General features: G+C 57.0%; 1 protein-coding gene across 1 annotated transcript in view; it reads right to left on the reverse strand.

Annotated features, from left to right (window-relative positions):
• Positions 1–993: 993 nt before the first annotated feature.
• Cdh13 (cadherin 13) overlaps positions 994–23,374 on the reverse strand; it is a 661,187-nt gene continuing 638,806 nt past the window's right edge. Inside the window, exons 11-14 of the mRNA XM_048355041.1 lie at positions 19,867–20,009; positions 9,366–9,599; positions 6,085–6,303; positions 994–2,525 (exon numbers count right to left, since the gene is read on the reverse strand). Coding sequence (XP_048210998.1) covers positions 2,518–2,525; positions 6,085–6,303; positions 9,366–9,599; positions 19,867–20,009 — 604 coding nt within the window. The 3' untranslated portion in view covers positions 994–2,517. The remainder of the gene's footprint in view (positions 2,526–6,084; positions 6,304–9,365; positions 9,600–19,866; positions 20,010–23,374) is intronic.

Raw genomic sequence — 23,374 nt, forward strand, 5'->3', positions numbered from 1 at the left:
CTGTGTGGACTCATCTGCAGGCCGCCCTACTCGGAAAGTCTGCTATGGGCTGATTATTCTGGTGGCCCGTTTTACGTGGCATTTTGGGAATCTGGGGTGAGCTATGGGAATGTCCGGGCCCGTGCTCTGGAGGAGATGTCTCCTCGGTGCCTGGAGCTGGGGGTCCTGCCGTCGGGCCCGGAGCAGGCGGCCTCCATTCGCAGAGAACATCGGCATTGCCGGCAACGTCATCCACACAGGAGGCGCGCGCTTCCCAACCCACGCTCCCTGAGCAGAGGCTGGGCCACGGCGACGTCTCGTCAGCGCGGGTGGCTGTGTGTGCGTGTGTGTGTGTGTGTGCGTGTGCGTGTGCGTGTGCGTGTGTGTGTGTGTGCGCGCGCACGCACTCATACCCGAGCTTGAACTCGGGCCCTGTGCTTGCTAGCCACCCTGCCCTCGGTCATTGAAGCCTCCAACCTTCATCCTCCTGCCCGTGTCCCCCAAGTAACTGGGCCCCCAGGTGCGGGGCACCGGGTGCGGGGCGGGTCGTGCAGGCGTGGGTAACGCCCTGCCGGCTGGGGGGAGGGGAAGGAGGGCTCCCGCCTGTGCCCTTCAGCGGGCGGCCATCCAGCGCCCGCGTTTCCCGGTGCCCCTCCACCTGGAGAGCAGGCCGCCCTCCACCTGGCACCCAGGGGGTGGGGGGGAGGGGGAGGGAGGTGCGATGCATGGGGTGCGCACGTGAGGACCTCCTGTGCGTCCGTCGGTGCTGCCAGTCCTGGGCATGGCCCGCACGCGGAGGCCACGCGGGGGCCACGCGGAGGCCACGCGGAGGCCGGCCCTCGCCGTCCGGATCCGAGAGCACGGCGCCGGTCACTGGGCAGAGGGGGGGCCGGTGCCCCCGCGCGAGCCGGCGGATCTGCCGAGCAGACCCGTTCCCCCCGCAGAGCAGAGCTGGGGACCCCCAGGAGCCAAAGCTGTGAACTCGCGAGACCAACACAGACACCAGAGGAAAGCTACTGCCCAGCAGTCTTAACCACCGATACCCATTTATTTGAATGGAAAAACAAACCTCTGCATTCTATATTTTCCAAAAAGATTTACTATTGAAACAAATACAATATGTGAAACTCTAGCTGTATAATTCCACTACAACAAAGACGACAGGTGACTTCTACTTGCTACGGAAGGATAACTGAAAAGCACGGGGCAAACATAGATTGCATAAGGAAGCGTGTGCGTGCACGTGTGTGTGCACACGTGTGTGGTTAAAACTTTAGTAAGCAACTGCATTAAAATATGCTAAGACACTTACCTTACCCTAGTTTGTGGCAAGCTCTATTAAAAAGCCACAGGCTGTCACTAGTTTCATTCGATAGAAAAATTTGGTGTGAGCTTGGACGGTTCATTTACAGTTCATCAAGGAGAAGAGAATCTTGGCGCAAGCACTGACTTTCCGGTTTCCATTATGTGCTCACAGAATACAAGCCAATTACTTTTTATACACCACGAACATCGTTTATTCTCAGGTTTGCGAAGAACGACGGTGGTTGAGTCACACAAAAGGGTACTTTTTAAAACTACCTGTATTTACTCTATTTTATGCCTGTATATATGAAACAAACGGTGTGGGTGTGTACAAGGTCTATACATGTGGGTCTATATGTGTATACACGATGGTGCCCGCTGGGCTCTCGGTGTGCGCGTGCGACTCTCCACGATGGCGCGTGTCAGCGCACGTCCACCGAGGCGGGAGGGACCCTCCCCCGGCACCCACGGGCCAGAAGCACTGGGGGAAGGTGGGTTCGGGGTGCCGTGAGAGATTTCAGCCCTTTTCTTAGCTCTGATGGCAAGGTTTCCTGCTCTGCACCTCGTCACCCGGGCTCGGGGTCACGGCGTTTGGTGGCAGTGGGAACTGGTGGCAGTCCTCATACACAAGAGAAGGGACTTCCTTTCCTGCCTTCCCCATCCGTGGACCTGCCGGGCTGGCAGGTCAGTGCGAGCGAAGGCGACCGCTCTGTCCCGGTGTTGCGTGTTTCGGTGAGGGGCCGGAGGGGGCCTGGCTGACGTCACCCGGCCCCCCCCCCCATCTAACCTTTCAGAACCAGGCTTCTCCTGAACAGTCTCTCTCTATAAATACCGTGTATATACACATACAGATACTCATACATATACAAATACGAACCCACAGACACAGCTGCGTGAATGGAGCACTGGCTAGCAACATGGCAGCACGTGAGAAGAAGTAGTCATTGTTCCTGCTCCCGGAAGGTCGAGTTCCCAGTCATGATCCTTAACCATTCAGGGGGAAGGGCGGAGGATTCCATGAAGAGGAGGAGGAAGGAAGATGCTGTCAAAACCTTGATGAAGTCTGAACTGAGTGAAATGATAAAGGAAATGAAAATGCGGAGCGATTGAGGCCTAGTTGTGAAGTTCAATAGCTGTAAACGGCAACCTTCAGATTTGGATAGACTTTTTTCTTTCTTTCTTTTTCCTGTTGCTATGGAAACTTGGGAGTCAAGCTTCCGATGTCAGGAGTTCTCACAGATCTGAATGGAGAAGGCTCAGAGTTAGATTGGGAATATAACAAGTCAATTCAAAACATTTCCGCTGCACACCGAGGGATGGTGGACAGGCTGTAACACACACACACACACACACACACGCCCTTGGTGTCACGCTCCTAGTGTGACATTTGAAGGCACAGTAACCCTGCTGCCTTGTGTCTTTGGGAGCTGGACTTGGGGCTGGGGCGGAGCTTCCTGGTAAGAAGACTAGGTTCAGTCCTGAGCACCAAACAGAGGAGCCCCAAACTGGATGCCTCTGAAATTGGTATCAATGTCAAATGTCTCCTTTGAGATTAACAGCGGCTATGTCATGTGCACTAGCACAGGTGTGCTAAATTATGAACAAGCTGACTTTGTAGCTTAGGGGCCAATGACTGTCCTATACGCACGTTTGTCATCTATTCTATAACCTCTCTCTAACATTTATACCATCCACTTACCCAATCTATTGGTCTGTCTAATCTCTCATCTATCTAATCTGTGGATCTATCTATCTATGTAGTATCTAATCTGTTGGCTACCTACCTACCATCTGTCTGTCTCTGTCATCTGTCTGGCTGTCTAGCATCTGTACTTATCTTCTGTGGTTACAGTGTGAGAGACCCATTGGTGGTTCTTCGAATATGGCAGATGAATTCTGTAGTTTTTAAAGTTCCAGATGTCGTAAGTCCCCAGTGAGGCTTCCGGAGTTAAAATCCGGGTGCTGACGGGGCGCTGTTCTTCTCATGCTTCCTTCTTCGGTGTTTTTCCTTTTTGGAGCAGTACTGGAGCTTGACGTCAGGCTTTGTGCTGTCGCCCAGCTTTCCTGTCCGCAGCTAGCAGGCCGCCACGTGAGCCCGAGTGGCCGCTTCCTCGTCGTCGAAGCCGGCGGAGGGGGCAGCGTCTTCTCCTGACCTCTGGCATCACACACCCTTAGAAGCGGGGTGCCCCCCCCCCGCCCCGTCCTCACTTCAGGACTTTAGGAAGGAAGGTATCTGGCTCACTGGCTAACCCAGTGGGCCCCCCTCCCGCCCCCCAATCTCCGTCACTTCTGCAAAGGCTGTTTTGAGGGTGAACATTTCAGGGGTTCCAGGGACTAGGACCTGGAGCCATTACTAAGCCACGGCACTGGGTGGCACTGTGCTTCCAGAAGAAACCAGACACTGGGAGGCGTGGTGGCCCCGCCATTCAAGTGGAGAGGATCCCGGCCCCCGCGCGCGGCGCCCCCTTGAGGGCCGGAGCGGGGTGGGGGTGGGGGTGGGGGGGCTCTCCCCTGGGGGCCTCTCCCCTCGGCTGTGTCCTCCCGCGAGAGCAGCGGCTGGGCTGGGAGGCCCAGATCCAGTTTCCGATGAAGCCCTTCCTGCCGCTGCGTGGACGCCCCCCCTCCCCCGTCCCCACGCGGTGCCTCCAGTGGCCCGCCCCGGGGGGAGCAGGGCAGCGGGGAGGGGACTTCCTTCACGGCCGCCCCGCGCCCCGCTTGCAGCCCGGTTGCAGGGGGGCCGTGCGGGGAGGCGTGCGGGGAAGGCCGTGCTGGCGGCGGCGCTCGAGCCCTGGCTCCCCCGGGCGTGCAAGGCCTCCAGGCCCCCGCGTGGCGTGGCGTGGCGTGGCGTGGCGTGGGGAGGAGGCCCGGCCCGGCCGCAGCCGCGCGCTCTGCCCACCGGGTGTCACTCGTCACGTCCTCTCCGCATGGCAGCAGCCGCCGCCCCCACGTTTCCAGACCTCGCCCGTCGTTCCCGAGGGAGCAGCTCGGCCGGGGGGAGAGAAAGACCCTCGGGGCTCGGCGGAAACCTCCGGAAGCGGCGCGCAGCCCTGGGTCGGAAGCCCGTCGCCGGCCAGCTTGGGGTGTCGGGTCGATGCGGCCGCCCCCGAGGGCGGCGGGCGGGTGGGGGAGGGGTCGCGGGAGGACCTCAGGGGCCGCGGCGGCCGCGTGTAGGCGGAAGGCGCCCCTTCTCCCAGCGACGCCCCCTTCTGGGCTCCGCCTCTGCCCGCAGCGGGAGGCCAAAGCCGCGCCTCTCCCGCGACGACTCCACGGCAAGCTCAGGAGCAGTGGCCTCGGCTACGCTTTGCAATCCTCTCAGTGCCCTTGGTTTGATTTCCTATTATTAGTGTGTGCGTGTGTGCACGCACACACGCGTGCCAGTACTGGAGCTTGAACGCAGGGCCTGGGGGCTCTTGCTTAGCTTGTTTGCTCCAGGTTGGTGCTCTACCACTTAAGCCACAGCTCCATTTCTGGCTTTTTGCGGGTTCACTGCAGGTAAGAGTCTCGTGGACGTTTCTGCCCCAGCTGGCTCTGAACCGCGACCCTCAGATCTTAGCCTTCCGCGTAGCCAGGATTACAGGTCTGGTCGGTGCACATTACAGAGCCAAGCCACCGGGTCTGGCCACGTCATTTCCTCTGATCAAATTCACCCCCTTCTACTTTGCTTTCGCCTTGAGACATTCTGTCTTCCTACACGGCATGGAGTTGTATACACTGTGACTGTCCCACATTGAAATGGGTGATTCCTGCCAACCCACGGATCCAGCTCATTGTTGCAACTCCCTCCCCTCGCCTCTCCTCCCTTCCCCTCTTCTCTCCCTTCCCCTCCCCTCCCCTCCCCGCCCCACCCTCCCCTTTCTCAGTTTCCCAGGCTCTTCTAGCTACTTCCCCAAAGGCAAACACCAAGGCCCCAAAGCTTTTGGATGCCAGCAGCAAATGTGAATAATTGCTAAGATTAAAACTGGCCAAACATGCCACAAATAACAAAATGTTTGACAAGTTCCGTTTATGCTCACATTTATGTAACTCATCACAGTAATTCATTTGTTTAAAATCCTGTTTCCTGCCTGTTGAAATTGTTTTAAGGAGATGGGGGGGGGAGGGAAGCGATGGGGGAGGGATGATTGAATACACTGCGTACCTGCGTGGAAATGTCACAGTGGGATCTCCTTCGCAGAGCTAACACATGCTAATAAAAGGAAAGTCATGTTTCACTGCAGTCCTTACTGCTGCTCAAAGGTGTGAACTGAAAGGATGCACGTCCTTTTGGGCACTGAGGTTTGAACTCAGGTCCCCGAGTCGGCCAGGCGGGTGCTTTGCCAGCCCTCCGCCCCTCTGTGCCGTGGTTATTTTTCAGCTGAGGTCACCTGGGTTCGGCGGGGGAGAGTCTCCGGTTGCCACCCTCCCATTCCCGCTTCTCCTGAATGTGGGACTCTAGACAGGTGCTACCACATCTGGCCATTAATGTGTATTTCCTATTTTTACAGAGATGCGGTATCTAATGTGCCCTTGTAAGAGAGTACTCTGCACGGTGCAGAGAATCGGGGCACATTTCTAGTAGGTCAAGTTCAGTGGCACGGAGAGACATTTTTCTTGTCAACTGCTTTGCAGAAGCGCCAAGAGCCTAGCGGGCAGCACGATCCTCGTGCCTGTGAGCGTGGTTTGCATGGTTTTTGTTGACATGTTAGATTCTCTATCATACGGACAGACACTGGACACGGATGGTGCTCTAGGACACACTTTCTTGGGAAGATAGGTGGGGCGAAGGTCACGCTGGCGCTCACACGCGCGTGAGCCACTTACCGGCCCCGCTGAGGAGCAGGAGGAGCAGGAGCGAGGAGAGGCCGAGGCGCGGGGTGCCGGCGGCGTTGCAGTCCACTTTGGAGTTCTTACAGGAGCACACGTGCACCCTGAGCTCGGCGACGTTGGTCAGGGGGGGCTTCCCGGAGTCCGTCACCATGATGGGCAGGTTGTAGTTTGCTTTGTTCAGGTTCTGAAGAAGGCTCACCAGGGCGTGTGTACCTGGAAGGCAAGGAGACCCTCGTGAGAGAGGGGAGGGGAGGGGAGGGAAGGGGGGAGGGGAGGGGAGGAGAGGAGAGGAGACGTCCCTGGCCCACCGCAGGCCCCGCGTCTTCATGTGTGATTCTGAGAGCATGAGCGTCGAGTGAAAACACCACCTCAGCCCCTTGGTGGCGGTAGCCATGCTCCCGATGGCCACGCGGAGCTGGTGGCAGCTTCGGGGTCAGTGGCAAGGTGGGGACTTGCTCTGTCACAGCCTCCACGGCTCAGTGCTGACAGTGGCCGTCCAGGGGTCCCCTGTTGTGGAGATTATTAACTACCAAGATCTTCCCCACGACCGTCTCTTTCTTTTATTTTACTTCTGTACAGGGTCTCACTGTATATTCCCAACCAGGTCTCCAACTTACCATTCAGCCTCAAACATAAGATCCTCCCATCTCAGCCTCCCCAGTGCAGGGGCAGCGGCCAGAGCGGAGGCGGAAGTCCCTGTGCTCGGAAGCTCTGCGGGACCCCTGGTTGTCATGGAGACGGCTGTGCGTGCCGGGTTTCTGCCTGTCCGTCGCCCGTCGCAGTCAGGGTGAGAAGCCTCAACACAGAGGCTGTCCCTCTAAGCTCCCCTCTGCTCCCTGCTCCCACGGGTGCTGTGTGCGGGCGGCAGTACCTGCTGTCACTCAGGCTGCTGGGGTAGAGGTGGCCGCTCCACTTTAGCTGCCCCCTTTGGCCTTGGGTTCTTTAACCATTCAGATGACCAAGGGCCTGTGTGTGTGTGTGTGTGTGTGTGTGTGTGTGTGTGTGTGTGTGTGTGTGTGTGTTGGAGTTGGACCTGGGGCTTGAAGGCAGAGGGCCTGTGTGCTGTCTCTGCTTTTTTGCTCAAGGCTAGTACTATACTACTTGAGCCACAGCTCCATTTCTGGCCTTTTTCCTCTTTTTTTTTTTTTTTTTTTTTTTTTTTTTTTTTTTGGTGGTTAATTGCAGATAAGAGTCCCACTGACTTTACTGCCCAGGCTGGCTTTGAACCACAATCCTCAGATCTCAGCCTCCTGCATAGCTAGGATAATAGGTGTGAGCCACGGGCATCTGGCAGGATTTAGTTAATTTTCAATGGCTTCTTTCTGGCGATAGATCTTGAGAACAACACCTTTTGAGTTTAGAAGGCATTCATCTACCAAGTAAAATCAAGAGGAAAAACAGGAGTGTGATAAACTTGCAAATAAACTCCCCAGAACAGTCCTGCGCGCCAGGACCACTGTGCTGGGCAGTGACAAGCCAACTCCAGGGACGTTTCCCCGTCTCCTTTACATCCAGGATGGACTCCAGGGTGAGGAAATTCCATCCAGAAAGAGCAGCATGATGACCGTCCCGACCAGCAAATAAAACACAATCCCCCGGAACAAGGGGAAGGGCTGTTTTAATTAAAAATTATTGGTGTAACAGAATTCATTCTTTAAAAAGCAATAAACTAGACAAACAGGCCAATAGAATCAATAACGAGAGAGAGGCACTAACAAAAGGAGATATGAGATAGAGCTGAGACAATAAGCACGAGAGTTTTGCTTTTAGTAGGAAATTCTATGCACAGCTGTACAATACAGTTTTCTAAATGTAATAAAGTGGGGAGCCCCTGGCCCCCCTGAAAGCTACCATTGAGGCGAAGAGTGAGCTCGATCAGGTGGGCGAGGGGCAGGTCTAAGGTGCTGATGGGAGGTGGTTGTTCTTTTCCTTTCTAGAAGGCAAGGTGAACCCTGGGGGAAACGTGGGAGGATCAGGGGTACTTCCTTCCTCCTGAGGCAGGTGGCAAAGGCTGGGTCAGGTTCTGAATTCCACCTGCGCGGGTGGAAGGACTGGGAGAAAGAAAGACAGCTGGGCTGCCATTTTTATCCGTGAGAGAGGATACCTCCCGGGAAGCACACCAACAATGCCAGTGGTGAAAGAACCTTAAGGCCACCCTGGAGACTCAGGCCGGCTGCGGGGAGGCGGAGGCCCTGGCCCAGCTTTAGTCTCCCGGAGGCCCTGGGCGGCGTGCAGGGGGGAGGTTCGTGGAAATGGCTCCCAGAGGGGAGGAAGAGAGGGGCCCTCGCTCTGGAGGGCTGAAGGCCGGCGTGGTTGTCCAATGTTCTGTGTGAGTGAACGAATGATCTGTGCAAGGCAGTTACAAAGACTCTGTGTAGCTTAAGGGGACGTAAAAGGGAGGAGGGAGAACACAGAGCCGTGGTGGGGCTGGATGCGGGGTGGGGGGCGGGTCCCGGGCTCCCAGCACGCGGACGCAGGGGTGCGGCGTGGCGTGTCAGGAGCTCCACGGGGGAGGAAGAGGTGTTCAGGCCCTGCCTGTCATGCTGGCTCCTTGGGAGGCTGAGATGGGGAGGATGCTCGTTTGAGGCCGGCCTGCGCGGGGAGGTCCCCGAGACCCCCGTCTCAGCTGATGGCTGGGTCTGCTGCACACGGCTGCTGTCCTCAGGGAGACGGCGCGCCCAGGCCATCCTAGGTAGCGAGTCTGTGAGACTCCAGCTCAGCAGGAGGCGCTGGGTGTGGGGGTGCACACTCCATCCTAGCCAACGCCCGCCCAGGCCGGCCCCTGGGCAGGAAGTGCCAACCCCTCTGAAAACATTCCGGCACAAAAAGGGCCGGGGGTGTGGCTCAGTGGCAGAGAACCTGCCTGGCAAGTGTGCGGCCCTGCAACGAGACCTCAGGACCATCAAGGAAAACAAAAAAAGAACCAAGATATGCATGGTGCTGCATGCCTGTAATCCCAGCACCGGGGAAGCGAAGGCAGGAGGAGGGGGAGCGCCCGCTCCGCTCAGGCCGCAGAGCAGGAGCCTCGCCCTCTCCGAAAGAAGACACCCCGTGTCTACCGATTGCGCTCAGCTGCCTGGAGGAAACGGGTCGGCGTTTTACAGTAGGGACCTCACACGATGTAGGATAGCTCAGCAGCGGGTGTGTGTGTGTGTGTGTGTGCGCATGTGAGAGAGAGAGAGAGAGAGACAGACAGACAGACAGACGGACAGAGACAGAGAGAGAGGCGGCCCGCAGCAGGAAGCGCCCGGGCAGAGGGTTTGGGGCAGACTCACTGTTGATCTTGGAGATCTTCCAGACCTTGTCGGGGACGCTTTGCTTCTGGATTTCAAACTTGAAGGGGTCTGTGTTTGGGTGGAGATCCTTGTCTGATGCTCCCAACACGACCACACTGAGGTTTTTGGCGTCATCGCAGACTTCTGCCACGGTGGGGTAGATGACCGGGGCGTTGTCATTCACGTCTTCCAAGGTGATCAGCAGGGTCCCCGTGCCAGTGGCCGGGGGGTTGCCTGCAGGACAGGAGAGACTTCAGTGTGTCCTGTGCAAGGACAGGGGCTTTTACCCAGCACTTGTGCCATAGTCACGTGGCTGGCTTTATTTCAGTGCCGGTCCTGGGGTTTGAACTCAGGGACTAGGTGCTGCCCCTGAGCATGTGCTTTTTGCTCGAGGCTAGCACCCACTTGAGCCACAGCTCCATTTCCCCCTCCTTTTTGCTGGTTTATTGGAGATAAGCATTTCATGGACTCGCCTGCCCCGGCTGCCTTCCGCCTCAGCCTCTTGAGTAGCTGGGATTACAGGCACGACCTACCAGCGCCCGCTCTCCCCGCTTGCATTTCTATATGGGGTCCGGTGGCTTACAAGGCGGTCGTTTTGCCTTCTTCTGTCTGAGCCAGCATCTCAGCATGTACCCCGCAATCCTCCCCCCTCAAGCGCCTGAGCCATGCCCGCCTTCTCATCTTTGACTTAGAGAAGACAGAGCCGTCTTTTCAGCTCACAAACTGTAACCACGTACATCGACTTTTTCCTGGTAGGGATCTGACGCGGCGGTAAGATTACAGTTCTATACTGTGTTCCCAACGCTGGGTTGACTTTTGCAGCAGTGAAGGTAGGAGCGCACCCCAACACCCCACCCCACCCCCACACAGGCCGTTTCTTTTGACTTTCAGTGCACTGTTCGGTAGCTACCCAGGATACCCCCCACGGGTGCTGAGGCGCTTTTGGAACAGGTACCCCAGCTCAGAGTGCTTGCTTGACGCTGACAGGCCGAGCCCTGGGAAACCCCACGGCTTCAAGGGGAGATTCAGAGGAGGATGTTCTCGCTGCTGTCTTTTTGGATAAGTTCCCATCAGAGGGCGGAAATGGGTGTAAGAGAATGCAGGGGACACCCCCCCCCCCCCCCGCAGTAAGAAGAGACTGGAGGAAATTTATATCAACAGCTAAAGGAGGTTGGAGAGTAAACATTCAAATAACTATCTATGGACAATGGAAACGTGTGTGACTGCTACATCTCATCAGATGGATGGTTGCTTCTTTTCCTTTTTTTAAGGTCTGAGACTGGGCCTCGAACTCGTACCTGCTGCTTCTGGGCATTGGCTGGAGCTCTGCTGACTGAGCCACGCCTCCAATCTCAGGATGTCTGTGTCTACCAGTGGCATGGCACCAACATCTATTTGAGCAAGAACTCCAAAGCAAATGCATAATGGCCTTGAAGTTGGGTTTTTTTTCTTTCTACTGTCAGCTCTAGTCATCTGGCTGGATTTCTTTATTGAAAAATTATTTTTCTCTTTTTATGGAGCTAATTGAATATCTCAGAAGAATCCATTATGTGTATTTTTTCCCCCCACCCCAAATACATTATGAAGTGAAGTCATTTGGGAGAATGGATGGGAAGACATTACGAGCATTTGAAATATGGCCAGAAGAATTGGCCTTTCGTGGACTTAATTATACTTCTGTCTTCAATTTCCCATGTGTTATTCCCAGGCCAGCTGGTGATGTCTTTCTCTGAAGTCAGCAAAATGAGCTTGGTTCCTTGGGTAGTGGAAAATATGGCAGGAGACAAAAAAAACCTCCTGAGAAAAGCTTCTCTTGTTTCTACACCCTGACGGCGGGTGGGGTAACCACATCCCAAGTCCTCTGTTGTAATGCAAAACACAGTGATTGCTGGGCGCTGGTGGCTCACGTCAGTCATCCAGTAGTGACTCAGGAGGCTGAGATCTGAGGACTACGTTCCAAAGTCAGCCCAGGCAGCAAACGCCATGAGGCTTTTATCTCCAGTTAGCCAGCAAAAAGCCAGAAGTGGAGTTCTGGCTCACGTGGTGGGAATTAAATATCCTCAAAAAACTTCTTTGTTTTGTGGGGGGGAGGTGGTCCTGGGGCTTGAACTCAGGGCCCGGGCGCTGTCCCTGAGCTTTTGTGCTCAAGGCTAGCACTCCACCCCTTTGACCCACAGGGCCACTTCTGTTTTTCTGGTGGTGAATTGGAGGTGAGAGTCTCATGGGCTTTCCTGCCTGGGCTGGCTTTGAACCGTGATCCTCAGCGCTCAGCCTCCTGAGTCTCTGGGGTGACAGGCGTCAGCCTCCAGGGCGCATTGTGTTGGGCTTCTTTCTGGCTGTTTCTCTGCTCAGTGGTGACGGCACGCGACACCCTCAGCGTACCCAGGACCAGGGAGGCCCAGCTGGCGGGTCCCAGAGGACAGGGACTGAGTGCCCCCTCGGAGGCCCGCGCCCTGTGGAGGCCCCCACCCCTGGGGAGGCCCGCAGAGCAAGGACTGGTGCTCAGAGACATCCAGGCTGCACAGGGTCTCCTGGCTTGGCTTGCCTTCCTTCCTTCCTTCCTTCCTTCCTTCCTTCCTTCCTTCCTTCCTTCCTTCCTTCCTTCCTTCCTTCCTCCCTCCCTTCCTCCCTCCCTCCCTCCCTCCCTCCCTCCCTCCCTCCCTCCCTCCCTCTCTCCCTCCTTCCCTCCCTTCCTTGCATCCTTCCTTCTCCCTTTCTTCTCTCTCTTTCTTTTGTCTGAGACCAGGACTCAAACTCAGCACTGTAGGAACTCAGTCCCCTGCCGCTTTGGCTCCCTGGCTAGTGCTCTACCCACTGAGCCCCGCCCGCAGCATTGCCTTGGGTGACAGCGGAGGGGTCGGAAGCAGGGCCAGGTTTTCTCGGTGTGTTTCCATCCCTGGAATTGTTATATGAGTCAGAGTCTTGACCAAACGGTCTTTTCACATAGCCAAAGAGCCGCCGAGCTTTTTCTTCGGGGCTGTGTTACTCTGCAATGATTTGACTATGCGTCTAAGCTGTGCACCTTGTTGGGTAATAGACACAGCCGGAAACGTGGGATGATTCTAATTTAAAACAATGTATATGTGATTGGGAAAGGATTAGCAAGGAATATATTAAAACCCAAGTGGTGATTATCTCTCCAGGCAATTAACATTAAAATAATACCTTTCTGTATTTTTCATTTTCTTTACAATAACCACAATTGCAATAATAATCACAAAGACAATATTAAATCCAAAAGTTATATGGGGATTAAAAATAATGCTTTCAGTTCTTTTTTCTCCTCCCTTCCTTCCTTCCTTCCTTCCTTCCTTCCTTCCTTCCTTCCTTCCTTCCTTCCTTCCTTCCTTCCTTCCTTCCTCTCTATAATGAACTGAATTTTAGTGAATTCAGAACCATGCAACCAGAGTGGGTGGCTCTGTGTAAGGAGACAGTGGGTGGGGGGTCCGGTGTGAAGAGTAAGATGAGGAAGAGAGAAAGAAGCAGCAGTTGGGCATCAGTGGCTTGAACCTGCACTCCTGGCTCCTTAGGAGGCTGAGGTTTGAGGTCAAGGCTTGAACTCAGCTCAGGCAGGAGAGTCGGTGAGGCTCTTAGCTGCAGGTAACTATCAAAAAGCCAGATGAGGTGCTGTGGCTCAAGTGGTAGAGTTCTAGCCTTGACATAAAGAAGTAAAGGACTGGGCTGGGAAGGTGGCCTAGTGGTAGCGTGCTCGCCTAGCATGCAGGAAGCCCTGGGTTTGATTCCTTAGCACCACATACACAGAAAGAGCCAGAAGTGGCGCTGTGGCTCAAGTGGCTCCAGGACCAGCACTGGGAGAGAGAGAGAGAGAGAGAGAGAGAGAGAGAGAGAGAGAGAGAGAGAGAGAGAGAGAGAGAGAGAGAGAGATGAGCACAGGAAGGAGGCAGAACAAAAGGGAGGGAACAGGAAGGCCCTCCCTGAGCTCCAGGACTGGCCTGAGTGTTGGGATCTACCCGAGCGGGCGGAGGGTTTGCCTGGCCTGTGTCTTTGCCGAGAGTGAGCGGCCTTCCTCTCCCCGAGGGCCCCCTTCTTATTATTTTGTTTATCCCCAGAGTTCTGTTTAGCCTGCCTCCCAGAATACTAACGACTTGCAAATCATTTTCATGTGTCTCCTAAGCCTAGGACCCCATTGTTTTTAATGCATAAGCATTTTTATTGCTTTGTTAATAGATATCTTGATAATTTCATTTTAGAAAGCATATATGTTGAAAAAAATTTAATAGCAAACCAAACAAAATATAACCTGGTAGAAAAATAAGTTGACAACAGGTAACGCCAGGTTTCTGGGCGTCGCCCTTGGTGGGGAAATGACACAGTTGTCCGCATAACCCGGACTTCGCATTCTCTCAGGAGACCCAGTCATCTGAGGCCCATCTGTTGGTTTATTTATTTATCTTTAATTTGACTTTTTGGGGTTTTGTTTGGTTTTGATTTTGCTGGGGCGGGAGTAGAGAAATGGGAAGAATTGATCAGGAGGCCATGTTTAAACATGACAGATTCATTTGCTTTCTTCAATCAATAGTCATTTTCCGGGACTCTTGTGCTCTGCCTGGCTGGGAAAGCATCGAACTCGGAGGTCCAGGCGGTGGTGGGGGAGGGGGATCAGGGGCTGGGGGGGAGGGGGCAGCCACCCACCTGCCTGCTAAGTACCTGAGGGACAGGAAGGAGCCAGCACCGGGGGGACGGGACATGACCCCGCCCGGGCCTCGGTGGCCCTGAGTGTGTGTGTGGGGGGGGGCTGGCGGGCTGTCTGTCTGTCTGTCCCTGACGAGTAGAGGGTGCTGGTGGCACAGGCGTGCAAGGCAGGCAGCCAGGAGGTCAGGACAGGGGTGGGACCCCCGGTCAGGGCAGCCAGGGCCACGAGGCAGGGGTTGGCCTCTGGGGGCTGCGGGACGAGGAGGACTGGCCCCGAGGCCCGGGCCTCAGGGAGGGCGCGGCTAGCTTGGGGCCGGGGGAGCTGGAGAGGCTGCCGAGCCAGCGGGAGCTGCGGCACCTTGCGGGTGGCCTGGCTGACGGCCTCCCGAGGCCCACGCTGGGCACGGCAGTGCTACGCGTGAGGGGTGGGCGGCTCGGGGAGGGCTGCCGTCCAGCCCCACGCAGCCCCCGCGCGCGGCCACGGCCGAAGGAGGCGTTTTTCTGGTGGGTTTTCTGATGGAGGCGGCGCCCTATTCTGCACAGGGGGCTCTGGCCTTCCTCTGCCTTGGGGAAACGCCCGGATCACCCCCGGGCGGCCGCCGTCTGTCTCAGACGCTGACCTTTACCCCTGGAAACCCATTCCTGGCAGCAAACCCTGCAGACGGGTTTGGAACGACAGGTTCAGAAAGTCAGCCCGTTCCCTGCCCCCCCCAGTGCTGGCAGCTCACGGGAACATTCTAGATGCACACACTGCAGGGTCTGCGGATTTCCATCCACCACCTGCTCTTTGTAACAAGCCAGTGGGGCTGGTGACATCTGCCTCCATCTTCAGATGGGGAAACTGAGGCTGAGAGCGCCCAGGGCTCACGCCTGCAGTCTCGTGACTGTGGACCACATTCTGGGGACTGGGCGGTGTCTGACCACGGCCTCTCTCCTGCCGGACGGCAGAGGCTGTGCTCTCGGTGACCAAGCTGTAGCTCAGCGAAGTGCTTGGTGGCTCCGGCCTGTAATCCAGGCTACGCGGGAGGCTGAGATCTCGGTCAGAACCAGCCCAGGCAGGAGAGTGAGAGAGACGCTGGTCCCCAGTTAACTAGCAGAAAGCCAGGGAGAGGGAGGGAGGGAGGGAGAGAGGGGAGGGAGGGAGAGGGAGAGAGAGGGAGAGAGGGAGAGGAAGAGAGAGAGGGAGAGGGAGAGAGGGAGAGAGAGAGGGAGAGAGAGAGGGAGAGGGAGAGAGAGGGAGAGGAAGAGGGAGAGGAAGAGAGAGAGAGGGAGAGAGAGAGGGAGAGAGAGAGAAGGAGAGAGAGAGAGGGAGAGAGAGAAGGAGAGAGAGGGTGAGACAGAGAAGGAGAGAGGGGGGGAGGGAGAGGGGGGGAGGGAGAGAGTGCGAGCGTGCGCCTGGATCAAGTAAGCTAAGTAAGCATGCAAGACCCTGAGTGCCCCAATATGGGTACACACACACACACACACACACACACACACACGCACGCACCACACACACGCACGCACGCACACAATTGTAGCTGGTATTTTTGACCTGATTAATACTTTGCTGTTTTTACGTTTTTACAAAGAATGATGTCTGGGCTTGCAATCCAGATTATTTCCTCCCTCAATTAACGTGACAGCGGAGATAAGAAGTGTTTAGGGACTCCGTGACGAATGGCTTGATTGTATCCAGGCCCGCGCCGTGTAAGCAGAATCGGTGCGTGCAGCCTTCCCCCCCCCACCCCCCCCCCCCCAGCGCCACTCAACTCTTGGTTGACCCGTGGAAAGAGCAAGACCGCTGACTCGGCTCTGGTGACGTTCCGGTCCCCATGAACCCCAGCTCAGGGGCCGGGTTCAGTAAATCGTCGGAACTAAGCAAACCTGAAGGTGCTCTGCACAGCACGCTGCTTTTGAATCCGTGGCATTCCAGGACACCAACTGCAGGCAGGGCAGAGGGGAAAGACAGACTGGGCGGGGGGCATCTCAGTCTATGAAAATCATGGCCTTGGAAACGGAGCTGGCTCAAGTGGTAGAGCACCAACCTCGAGTGAAGAAGCCAAGTGAGAGCACAAGGCCCCGAGTTCGAGCCCCAGTACTGGTACACACACACACACACACACACACACACACACACACGCATGCACGAGAATCACAATCTTAGGTATACCCTGATTTTATCCCTGTTATCCTGGTCCCATCCCTGTGTATAATCTTGGTGACTTATACCACATTTTTTACTGGCAGACTCAAACTTACGTATTTTATGTGGGAAAATGTTGCTGAATCAAGTGGGACTTTGGCTCCTTTTTATTCCAGCCCTTCTCTATTTTTCTTTTTCTTTTTTTAATATTTTGTTGTTGGTACTGGGGTTTGGACACAAGGTCTCATACTTGCTTGGTGGGTGCTCTTCCACTTGAACCATGCATCCAGTCCAACTTCTTGCTGGCTAGTTGGAGAGGGAGTCTATCAGACTTTCACCCCCTCACACTGGCTTCAAACTGTGACCCTCCAGACCTCGGCCTGCTGAGTGTCCAGGAGCCCAGGGAAGATGGCACCTGTCACCTCGGCTCCGGCTGCTATGACTGAGTGTCGGGAAGAGCCAGCAGGGACTCACCCTGGCTTCTTGCACTGTCTGTGGAGGGCTGGTGTGGGGTGTGGGCATCAGGGTGGACGTGTTCCAGGGGTTATTAGGGATCCAGGCAGAGCCGAGCCCCTACTGGTGACCAGCAGTCATCCTGATCACCCAACCTGTCCTGTTTCTGATGGAGGAGGAGGAGGGGTGGGGGAGGGGCAGACGGGGCAGGCGAGCAGGCAGCGGTGGCACGTGGGGGTGGGGGGGGGCAGCTCTGAGCGTGTCCTGGCCCGCCGGCTCTTCCTGGGGGCTCCCACAGCCCTCACCTGGACAGCTTCAGCCAGACCAGCATTCACCCCGGGGAGATGGCCGGAGCAGGCACAGCGCCCCCGGGTGTGCCCCGTGCTAAGGACCCAGGGCCAGCACGCCCGGAGCGAGGGACGGCCTTGACTGCATTCCCGCACGCTGGCTCTCCAGCTTGGCTGTTCCCGGACCGCGCTCTGGCTTTCCCCCCTCTTGAGCCGGGGCGGCACCCCTCTGCTGCTGGAGGTGGTGTCACAGGAGAAAACACGCCCCACGGAAGGCAAAGGGCCGTTTCCATCTCCAAGGAGCCGTGCGCTTGCCTGCCCACGCGGGGGGGGGTCCCAGCGTGGTCATCTGCGGGAGTGAAGGCCTCGCTCACGCACTCCCTGGGCCCTACAGCCAGTTCTGAGTTAGCACGACAAACCCGTCCCAGCTGGACGGAAGGATACTCATTTATGGCTCCTTACGATTGAGAACGGGCCGGGCGCTGCTGGCTGTCAGCCTCGCTCCTGGGGGGCTGCGGTCTGGGCCACGGTGGCTCCAAGCTAAACCAGGCAGGAGTGCCTGCGAGACTTCATCTCCAGCAAAAAGCAGAGTGGGAGGCGTGGTTCAGATGGTGGCGCACCTAGGTTTGGATGCCTGGCTTCAAGTCTTGATCCTCAGGCCTCAGGCTCTCGAGCAGCTAGGATGACAGGCGTGAGCCGCCCGCGCCTGGGAGCCCTGCTGAGAGGCTGCAGATGATGTGTGCGTGCGTGCGTGTGCGTGTGTGTGTGTGTGTGTGTGCGCGTGTGTGTCATGCACGGGGGCGTTTCCTCTCCCTGGAGTTGGACAGGACGAGGGCCTATCTTGCCCGGGCGCTCAGGGACTACGGGGCCCAGGCGGATGCAGGTGTAACATGACTCCGCCAACTAACTTGCCGTCTACACTCGCTGCCAGGCGCGCGGTTGGTGAGCCGTGAGGATCTCGGTCCCGAGACGCCCCCGCGGGCCCGGCCCCGCCGTTCGGAGGTGGCCAGTCCCGCGGCCACCCCCCAACTCCTCGTGCTTCCAGTGTCTTCCATGAGATTTGTGAGTGTGAATGTGAGGACGCCTGCTGCCTCCGGTGGGTTCCTGTCTCCCCTGAGACCCCCGAGCCTTCCCAGGGTCCACAGGGGCGGGGGCGGAGCCATGTGCTTAAAGCCCCTCCCTGGGCCACGCCTGCCGCTCGCCCTTTCCTTTTTTTTTTGGCCAGTCCTGGGGCTTGGACTCAGGGCCTGAGCACTGTCCCTGGCTTCTTCCTGCTCAAGGCTAGCACTCTGCCACCTGAGCCACAGTACCACTTCTGGCCGTTTTCCATATATGTGGTGCTGGGGAATCGAACCCAGAGCTTCATGTGTAGGAGGCAAGCGCTCTTGCCACTAGGCCATATTCCCAGCCCTCGCCCTTTCCTTTTATCACCATAATTTGGCACAGATTCCCAAGGGATTCCTTGTTTGGAAAAAAAAAAAACCCAATCAGCACGAGAGCTTTAGGTTCTCTGATGTTAAATGACGAAAAAAAAGTCCATACTGATTTCCATTCCCTCAAAATTACAGAGTTTGTATAAAATTAGTAAAAACAAGCGCTCCTGTGGAAGCGGAGACACCAGTTGCTGTGATTAACTTGGATCTAACAGACAAAGCGTTGTCTTTTCCTGGTTCAACACAATGGAGGTTCTCAGAGAATAAGGAAAACAAGCTTCCCAAGCTGAGTTACTCTGATTTATGAAGTCTTTCAAGTTCATGTTCTTTTTGCTCTCAGTCTTTGGGGCTTTGTTCTAGATGATCATTCCTCACGATGGTTCTGAATATTAATTAGTGCCAGCCTGCCTTGTACATGCATCTTGAGGGACACTTTGCTCCTCGAAACATCTGTGACACGGGTTTTGGGATGTCTTTATCTGATATTAGTATTAGGAGAGTTGGATAGCAAGCCCATTGCAGGCTGAGCTTTCTTTGAGTCTCGGAAGGATTATTCTCAGTTCCAGAGCCCCCACTGGGGTGGATCATAGTTAATATGGCTTGTGACAGAGGTCTGGGGGTGCGGGGGGGGGGCAGGGGAGGCCTCTCACCTCCTCGCTTCTCACAACAAGCATGGAGTGAGGCCCGGCGTGAATAACAGCGTCCAGGCTGTCCTGCCACCGGCTCCGTCCGCGGAGCAAGCAGCCTGGCCCCCCTTCAGCAAAGCCCTGAGCCACCAGCGGCCCCAGCGCCTGCCTGGACTGGATGGAACCGCAGGCTAGATGACTGGAGCTAGGCCAGAATGGAAACCAGAAGGGAAAGAACGGTGCTAAGGATGGAAGGAGCCGAAGGTAGGGAAATGAAGGCTTGTAGAGGAACATTCCCCTCTTCCTCTTCCCTCTACCTCCTCTTCTCCCTCCTCCTCCTCCTCCTCTTCCTCCTCCTCCTTTGTGTGGGAATGAATCGAGGGGCCCATGTTAAGTACAGGCTCTATCACCGAGCTAAGCCCCCAGACTTGGAAAATGAGACTCTCACGGCCTGACTTTAAGAAAGCCAACCAAATCCCCCGCCTTCAAGCTGTGACTGCGTTCTCCGTGCGTGTGTGTGTGTGTGTGTGTGTGTGTGTGTACATGACACACCCACAGAACGCGTCACCTGACTGGCCACTGCACTCCTGGCAAAAACCTCAGCGCGCCATGTTTCTAGCTGGTTGTTTCGATCAATAACTGCACGCGCATTTCACTTGTGCGTCGGCAACTGTGCTCTTCTTCTACAGTCCCAGCCTCATGGCTTCCTCAGCTGAGAAGTCTCTCTACGCATATAGATGCTTTAAAAAGCAAAAGCCCAGGGTCCCCTTGGACTCAGACACGTCGAGGCCCTCCCCCCCCCACCCCCTGCCGCACAAGCAGGCGGGAGCAGCGGCCTCCCTCCTGCCTCCACGCCCAGACGCCCGAGCCCCAGGCACCCCGAGACCGGCCCGGCGCCTGGATGGGCGTCCCGGGAGCACTCACCGCTGTCGGTGGCCAGGAAGAGGGCGGTGTAGACGCTGTTGTGGACGAAGGGGGACTCCCGGTCCAGCGCGGCCGTGGTGTCCACAGTCCCGTTGATGGGGTTGATATTCAGCCAGCCTGCTGGGTCCTTGTACAGGGAATACCTGAAGAAAACCCAAGCAAAAGCTGGTGTTGGGATTGGAGGAGGGACGGCCTCCTGGGCGGGGGCCGGGGGGGGGGTGCGCGGGGAGGGGGGGAGGCCCTGTGGGTCACCTGGTCCTCACCGAGGCCAAGTCCAGCCGTGCTTGCCTGACACCTCCATGTGCTCGGCCCACCTTCGGGTGGGAGGGACGGGGGGGCACACGGTGCCTGGAGACCCTCCCCCTCCCCCCCCCTCCCGCCCTGGCCCTCAAGGAGAACAACCACGCCAGGAAGGAAGGTGGAGGGGGACGCGCAGCAAGCAAGCGGGAAGGCAGGCCGGGAGATGGCAGCGGGTGGGCTCTGGGACGCCACGTCCGCCGTGTTTGTTCCCAGCCGCGGCCCGGCACCTGCGGCGCGGAGCGGCGCTCGGATGGCACGCGGGCACGCGTGGGGCTGGGCCCAGCGCCGGGGGCTGGGCGCACAGGACGACGTGTGCGTCCGCGATAGCAGCCTTGCTGGGGAGGGGGGGGTGGGGGAGGGGGCGGCCCCGGCCGATCGCGGCCCCCGTGTCTCTGACTGGGAGCACTGCCGTCGTCTGGGTGGGGGGGCCCTTGGAGGCGGCCGGCCCGGTTCCCCAGCGGCGGGGCCGGTGGTCTCCAGGGCAGCGCGCTGTAGCCGCGGCCACTCCAGCCTCCGCGCCCTCCTCCGGCCCCGGGGCGTGTCGCCGTCGGGGGTGGGGGCTTTGCGAGCGGGCTCCGGGTCTGGAGATGGGGGGGGATCGCTTTGGGGTCCTGAGCTGCTTGGGGGTGCACTCAATGGCAACCCACGTGTTCTTAGAGGAAGGCAGAGGCAGATCCAAGACCCTCGCGGACCAGAGAGGCCCACGCGAAGCTGGAGGCGGAGATCCGTGGCCCGCGTGGCAGGCGGCGACACTCCGCGAACGCGCCCGGTGTCTCCTCTCTTTCAGGGGAACGCGGCCCAGGCCGCCTTCCCCCCCCTCCCCCCCCCCCCCCCCGCCTCTTTACCAGGTAACGAGTTCACAGCAAATCCAGGCGTGATGTGTGGTGTTTCAACAGATTTGAAATCATGACAATTTTAAATGGACCGTGTTCCATTCCCTCATTACTCAACGCAGTGTAGAATATAAATGAAGAATGGGGTGAGAGAATCCAGCCTCTTCCCATCGGCGAGCGCGCGGCGGTCTTTGTTTTTCCCTCTGTCATTTATTTATTTGTGTCTTGCAGCGCTACGGTTTTGCTGCGCGGCGGACACGTTCCGGCGACGACAGAGTCGTCAGGCCCAGCCAAATGCTTAGGCCTGGGCTCAGAAGGCTCTGGAAGCAGCCTGGGGAGGGGGTGGTGGTGGGGGGAGCAGGCCAGGCTGCCTGCGTCTCCTCTCCAGGTAAAGCTGGGGGGGCCTGGGGCCCATGGCTCACTGTTTTTCTTCTTTAAAAAGTCATCCGGTAGCCAGGTGCCCGCTCGTGGCTCACGCCTGTCATCCTAGCGACTCGACAGGCGGAGGTTCAGAGGATCCCGGTTCAGAGCCAGCCTGGGCGGAAAAGTCTGTGAGGCTTCATGTCCGACGAAACTGGCAAAAAGATGGTCTGGGGACCTGTCTCAAGCGGTAGAGCACCGGCTGTGAGCAAACAAGGTGCGAGCACCAGGGCCTGTGTTCCCATTGTAGCACCTGGGTGCGCATGCGTGTGTGCGTATATACACACACACGCGTGTGTGCACGTGTGCACACGCACAGAGCCCTCAGCACCCAGTTATGGTCTTTCTGTCTTCACAGGACAACTTACGTTTCTCTACGCGTTTATTTTCCTTGGGGCCCCTTCCCCAGACACCCCGCGGAGGGGTGCCCGGGCCCCCCGTGCCCTCCTTGCCGCTGTCGCTCCTCAGGGGGCACAGGCAGCCCCCCCCCGCCCTTCAAGGCCTTCTCAGAGCCGACGCCGGCGCCCCGCGCACGCACGCGATCCGACCGAGAGCGTCACGCCGCCCGCCGGTGCCGCGCGCGTCCTCCCGACACACAAGGGACAAATGCCGCCCCCCCCCCCCCCCCCACGGCCGGCCGCGCCACTCCCTGGCTCTTGAGCCCTTTTGTCACCTCAGCTCCTCGGACCACCGAGTGGCCAGACCCCCCGTGTCTACTCCTGACACTTCATTTAAAATAAACACGCGTGCTGTGCGGCACTTTCTCGCTTCGAGGCCTGGGACGTGCAGAAGACGCCGTAGTAAACGGGAGTTTCTGGGCAATTTGTCTGTAATGTGAACGCTGCTTGTTACAGAGAAGAGAATCAAATTAAAGTCGGCGCTCGTTTCGGTCTACACTGCAGCTCACAGGGCGGCTCCGAGTTCTTGCCAAGCCTCGGCTGAAAGGCGAGAGGTCGGGGTCAGGGGCTGACCTGGAAGGGCTTTCAGAGCTGAAGGCTGCCCGTCTTAGTTCTGTCGGTGGGAAGGGGCATGGGATTGGAGGCTTGCCAGGCTTCGGCAGGCTCCGGGGGTTCCACTCTCTCCTTGGTGGCACCGCTAGGCATGGGTGCCGACATCAGAGGACTCAGGGGTCTGAACTCAGGGCCCCCTCTTGCTACACAAGTGATTTACCGCTGGAGCCGCACATCCAATCAACATCTTTAAGGAAACGGTTTACAAGACTAAGGCAAAACGAAACGAGACAAAGCTCAATCAGCCTTCATGAACCGTGGAACGCAAGCAAATGAATGAATGAATAAACAAGTGAATAAGTAAGTAAGTAAATAAATAAATAAATGTCAGGGCTGGGAATACGGCCTCGTGGTAGAGAGCTCGCCTCATATACATGAGGCCCTAGGTTCGATTCCCCAGCACCACATATACAGAAAACGGCCAGAAGTGGCGTTGTGGCTCAAGTGGCAGAGTGCTAGCCTTGAGCAAAAAGGAAGCCAGGGACAGTGCTCAGGCCCTGAGTCCAAGCCCCGGGACTGCAAAAAAAAAAAATGTCAGGAGGTTGAGAGCTGAGGATCATGTTTGAAGTCAGCCTGGGGAAAAGTCTGCGAGACTTTTAATTTCCAATAAACCAACAGGAAGCTGGAAATGGAGCCGTGGCTCAAAATGGTGGAGTGTTAGTTAGCCTTGAGCCAAACAGGTCAGGGACAGTGCCCAGCCCCTGAGTTCAGGCCCCACACAGACAGAAAGAAAACCTAAAAAACAAAACAAAAAAAACCACAACAAGACAAAAAAACCACCAAGAAAGTTGTCTTAATTTTTTGGTCTCATTTTTGCCTGCTTGGCACTAGCTGAGCGGAACCACAGGGCCTTCGAGGGTGTGGGGGGGGGCCTCGGCTCCTGGGCAGCCATGTCTGCAGAACCCCGGGACTGGCTTATCCCTGGTCCCAAGTCCAGACAGAAGG

Source organism: Perognathus longimembris, chromosome 10, assembly GCF_023159225.1.
Source record: "Perognathus longimembris pacificus isolate PPM17 chromosome 10, ASM2315922v1, whole genome shotgun sequence".
In the NCBI taxonomy this organism is placed as follows: Eukaryota; Metazoa; Chordata; class Mammalia; order Rodentia; family Heteromyidae; genus Perognathus; species Perognathus longimembris.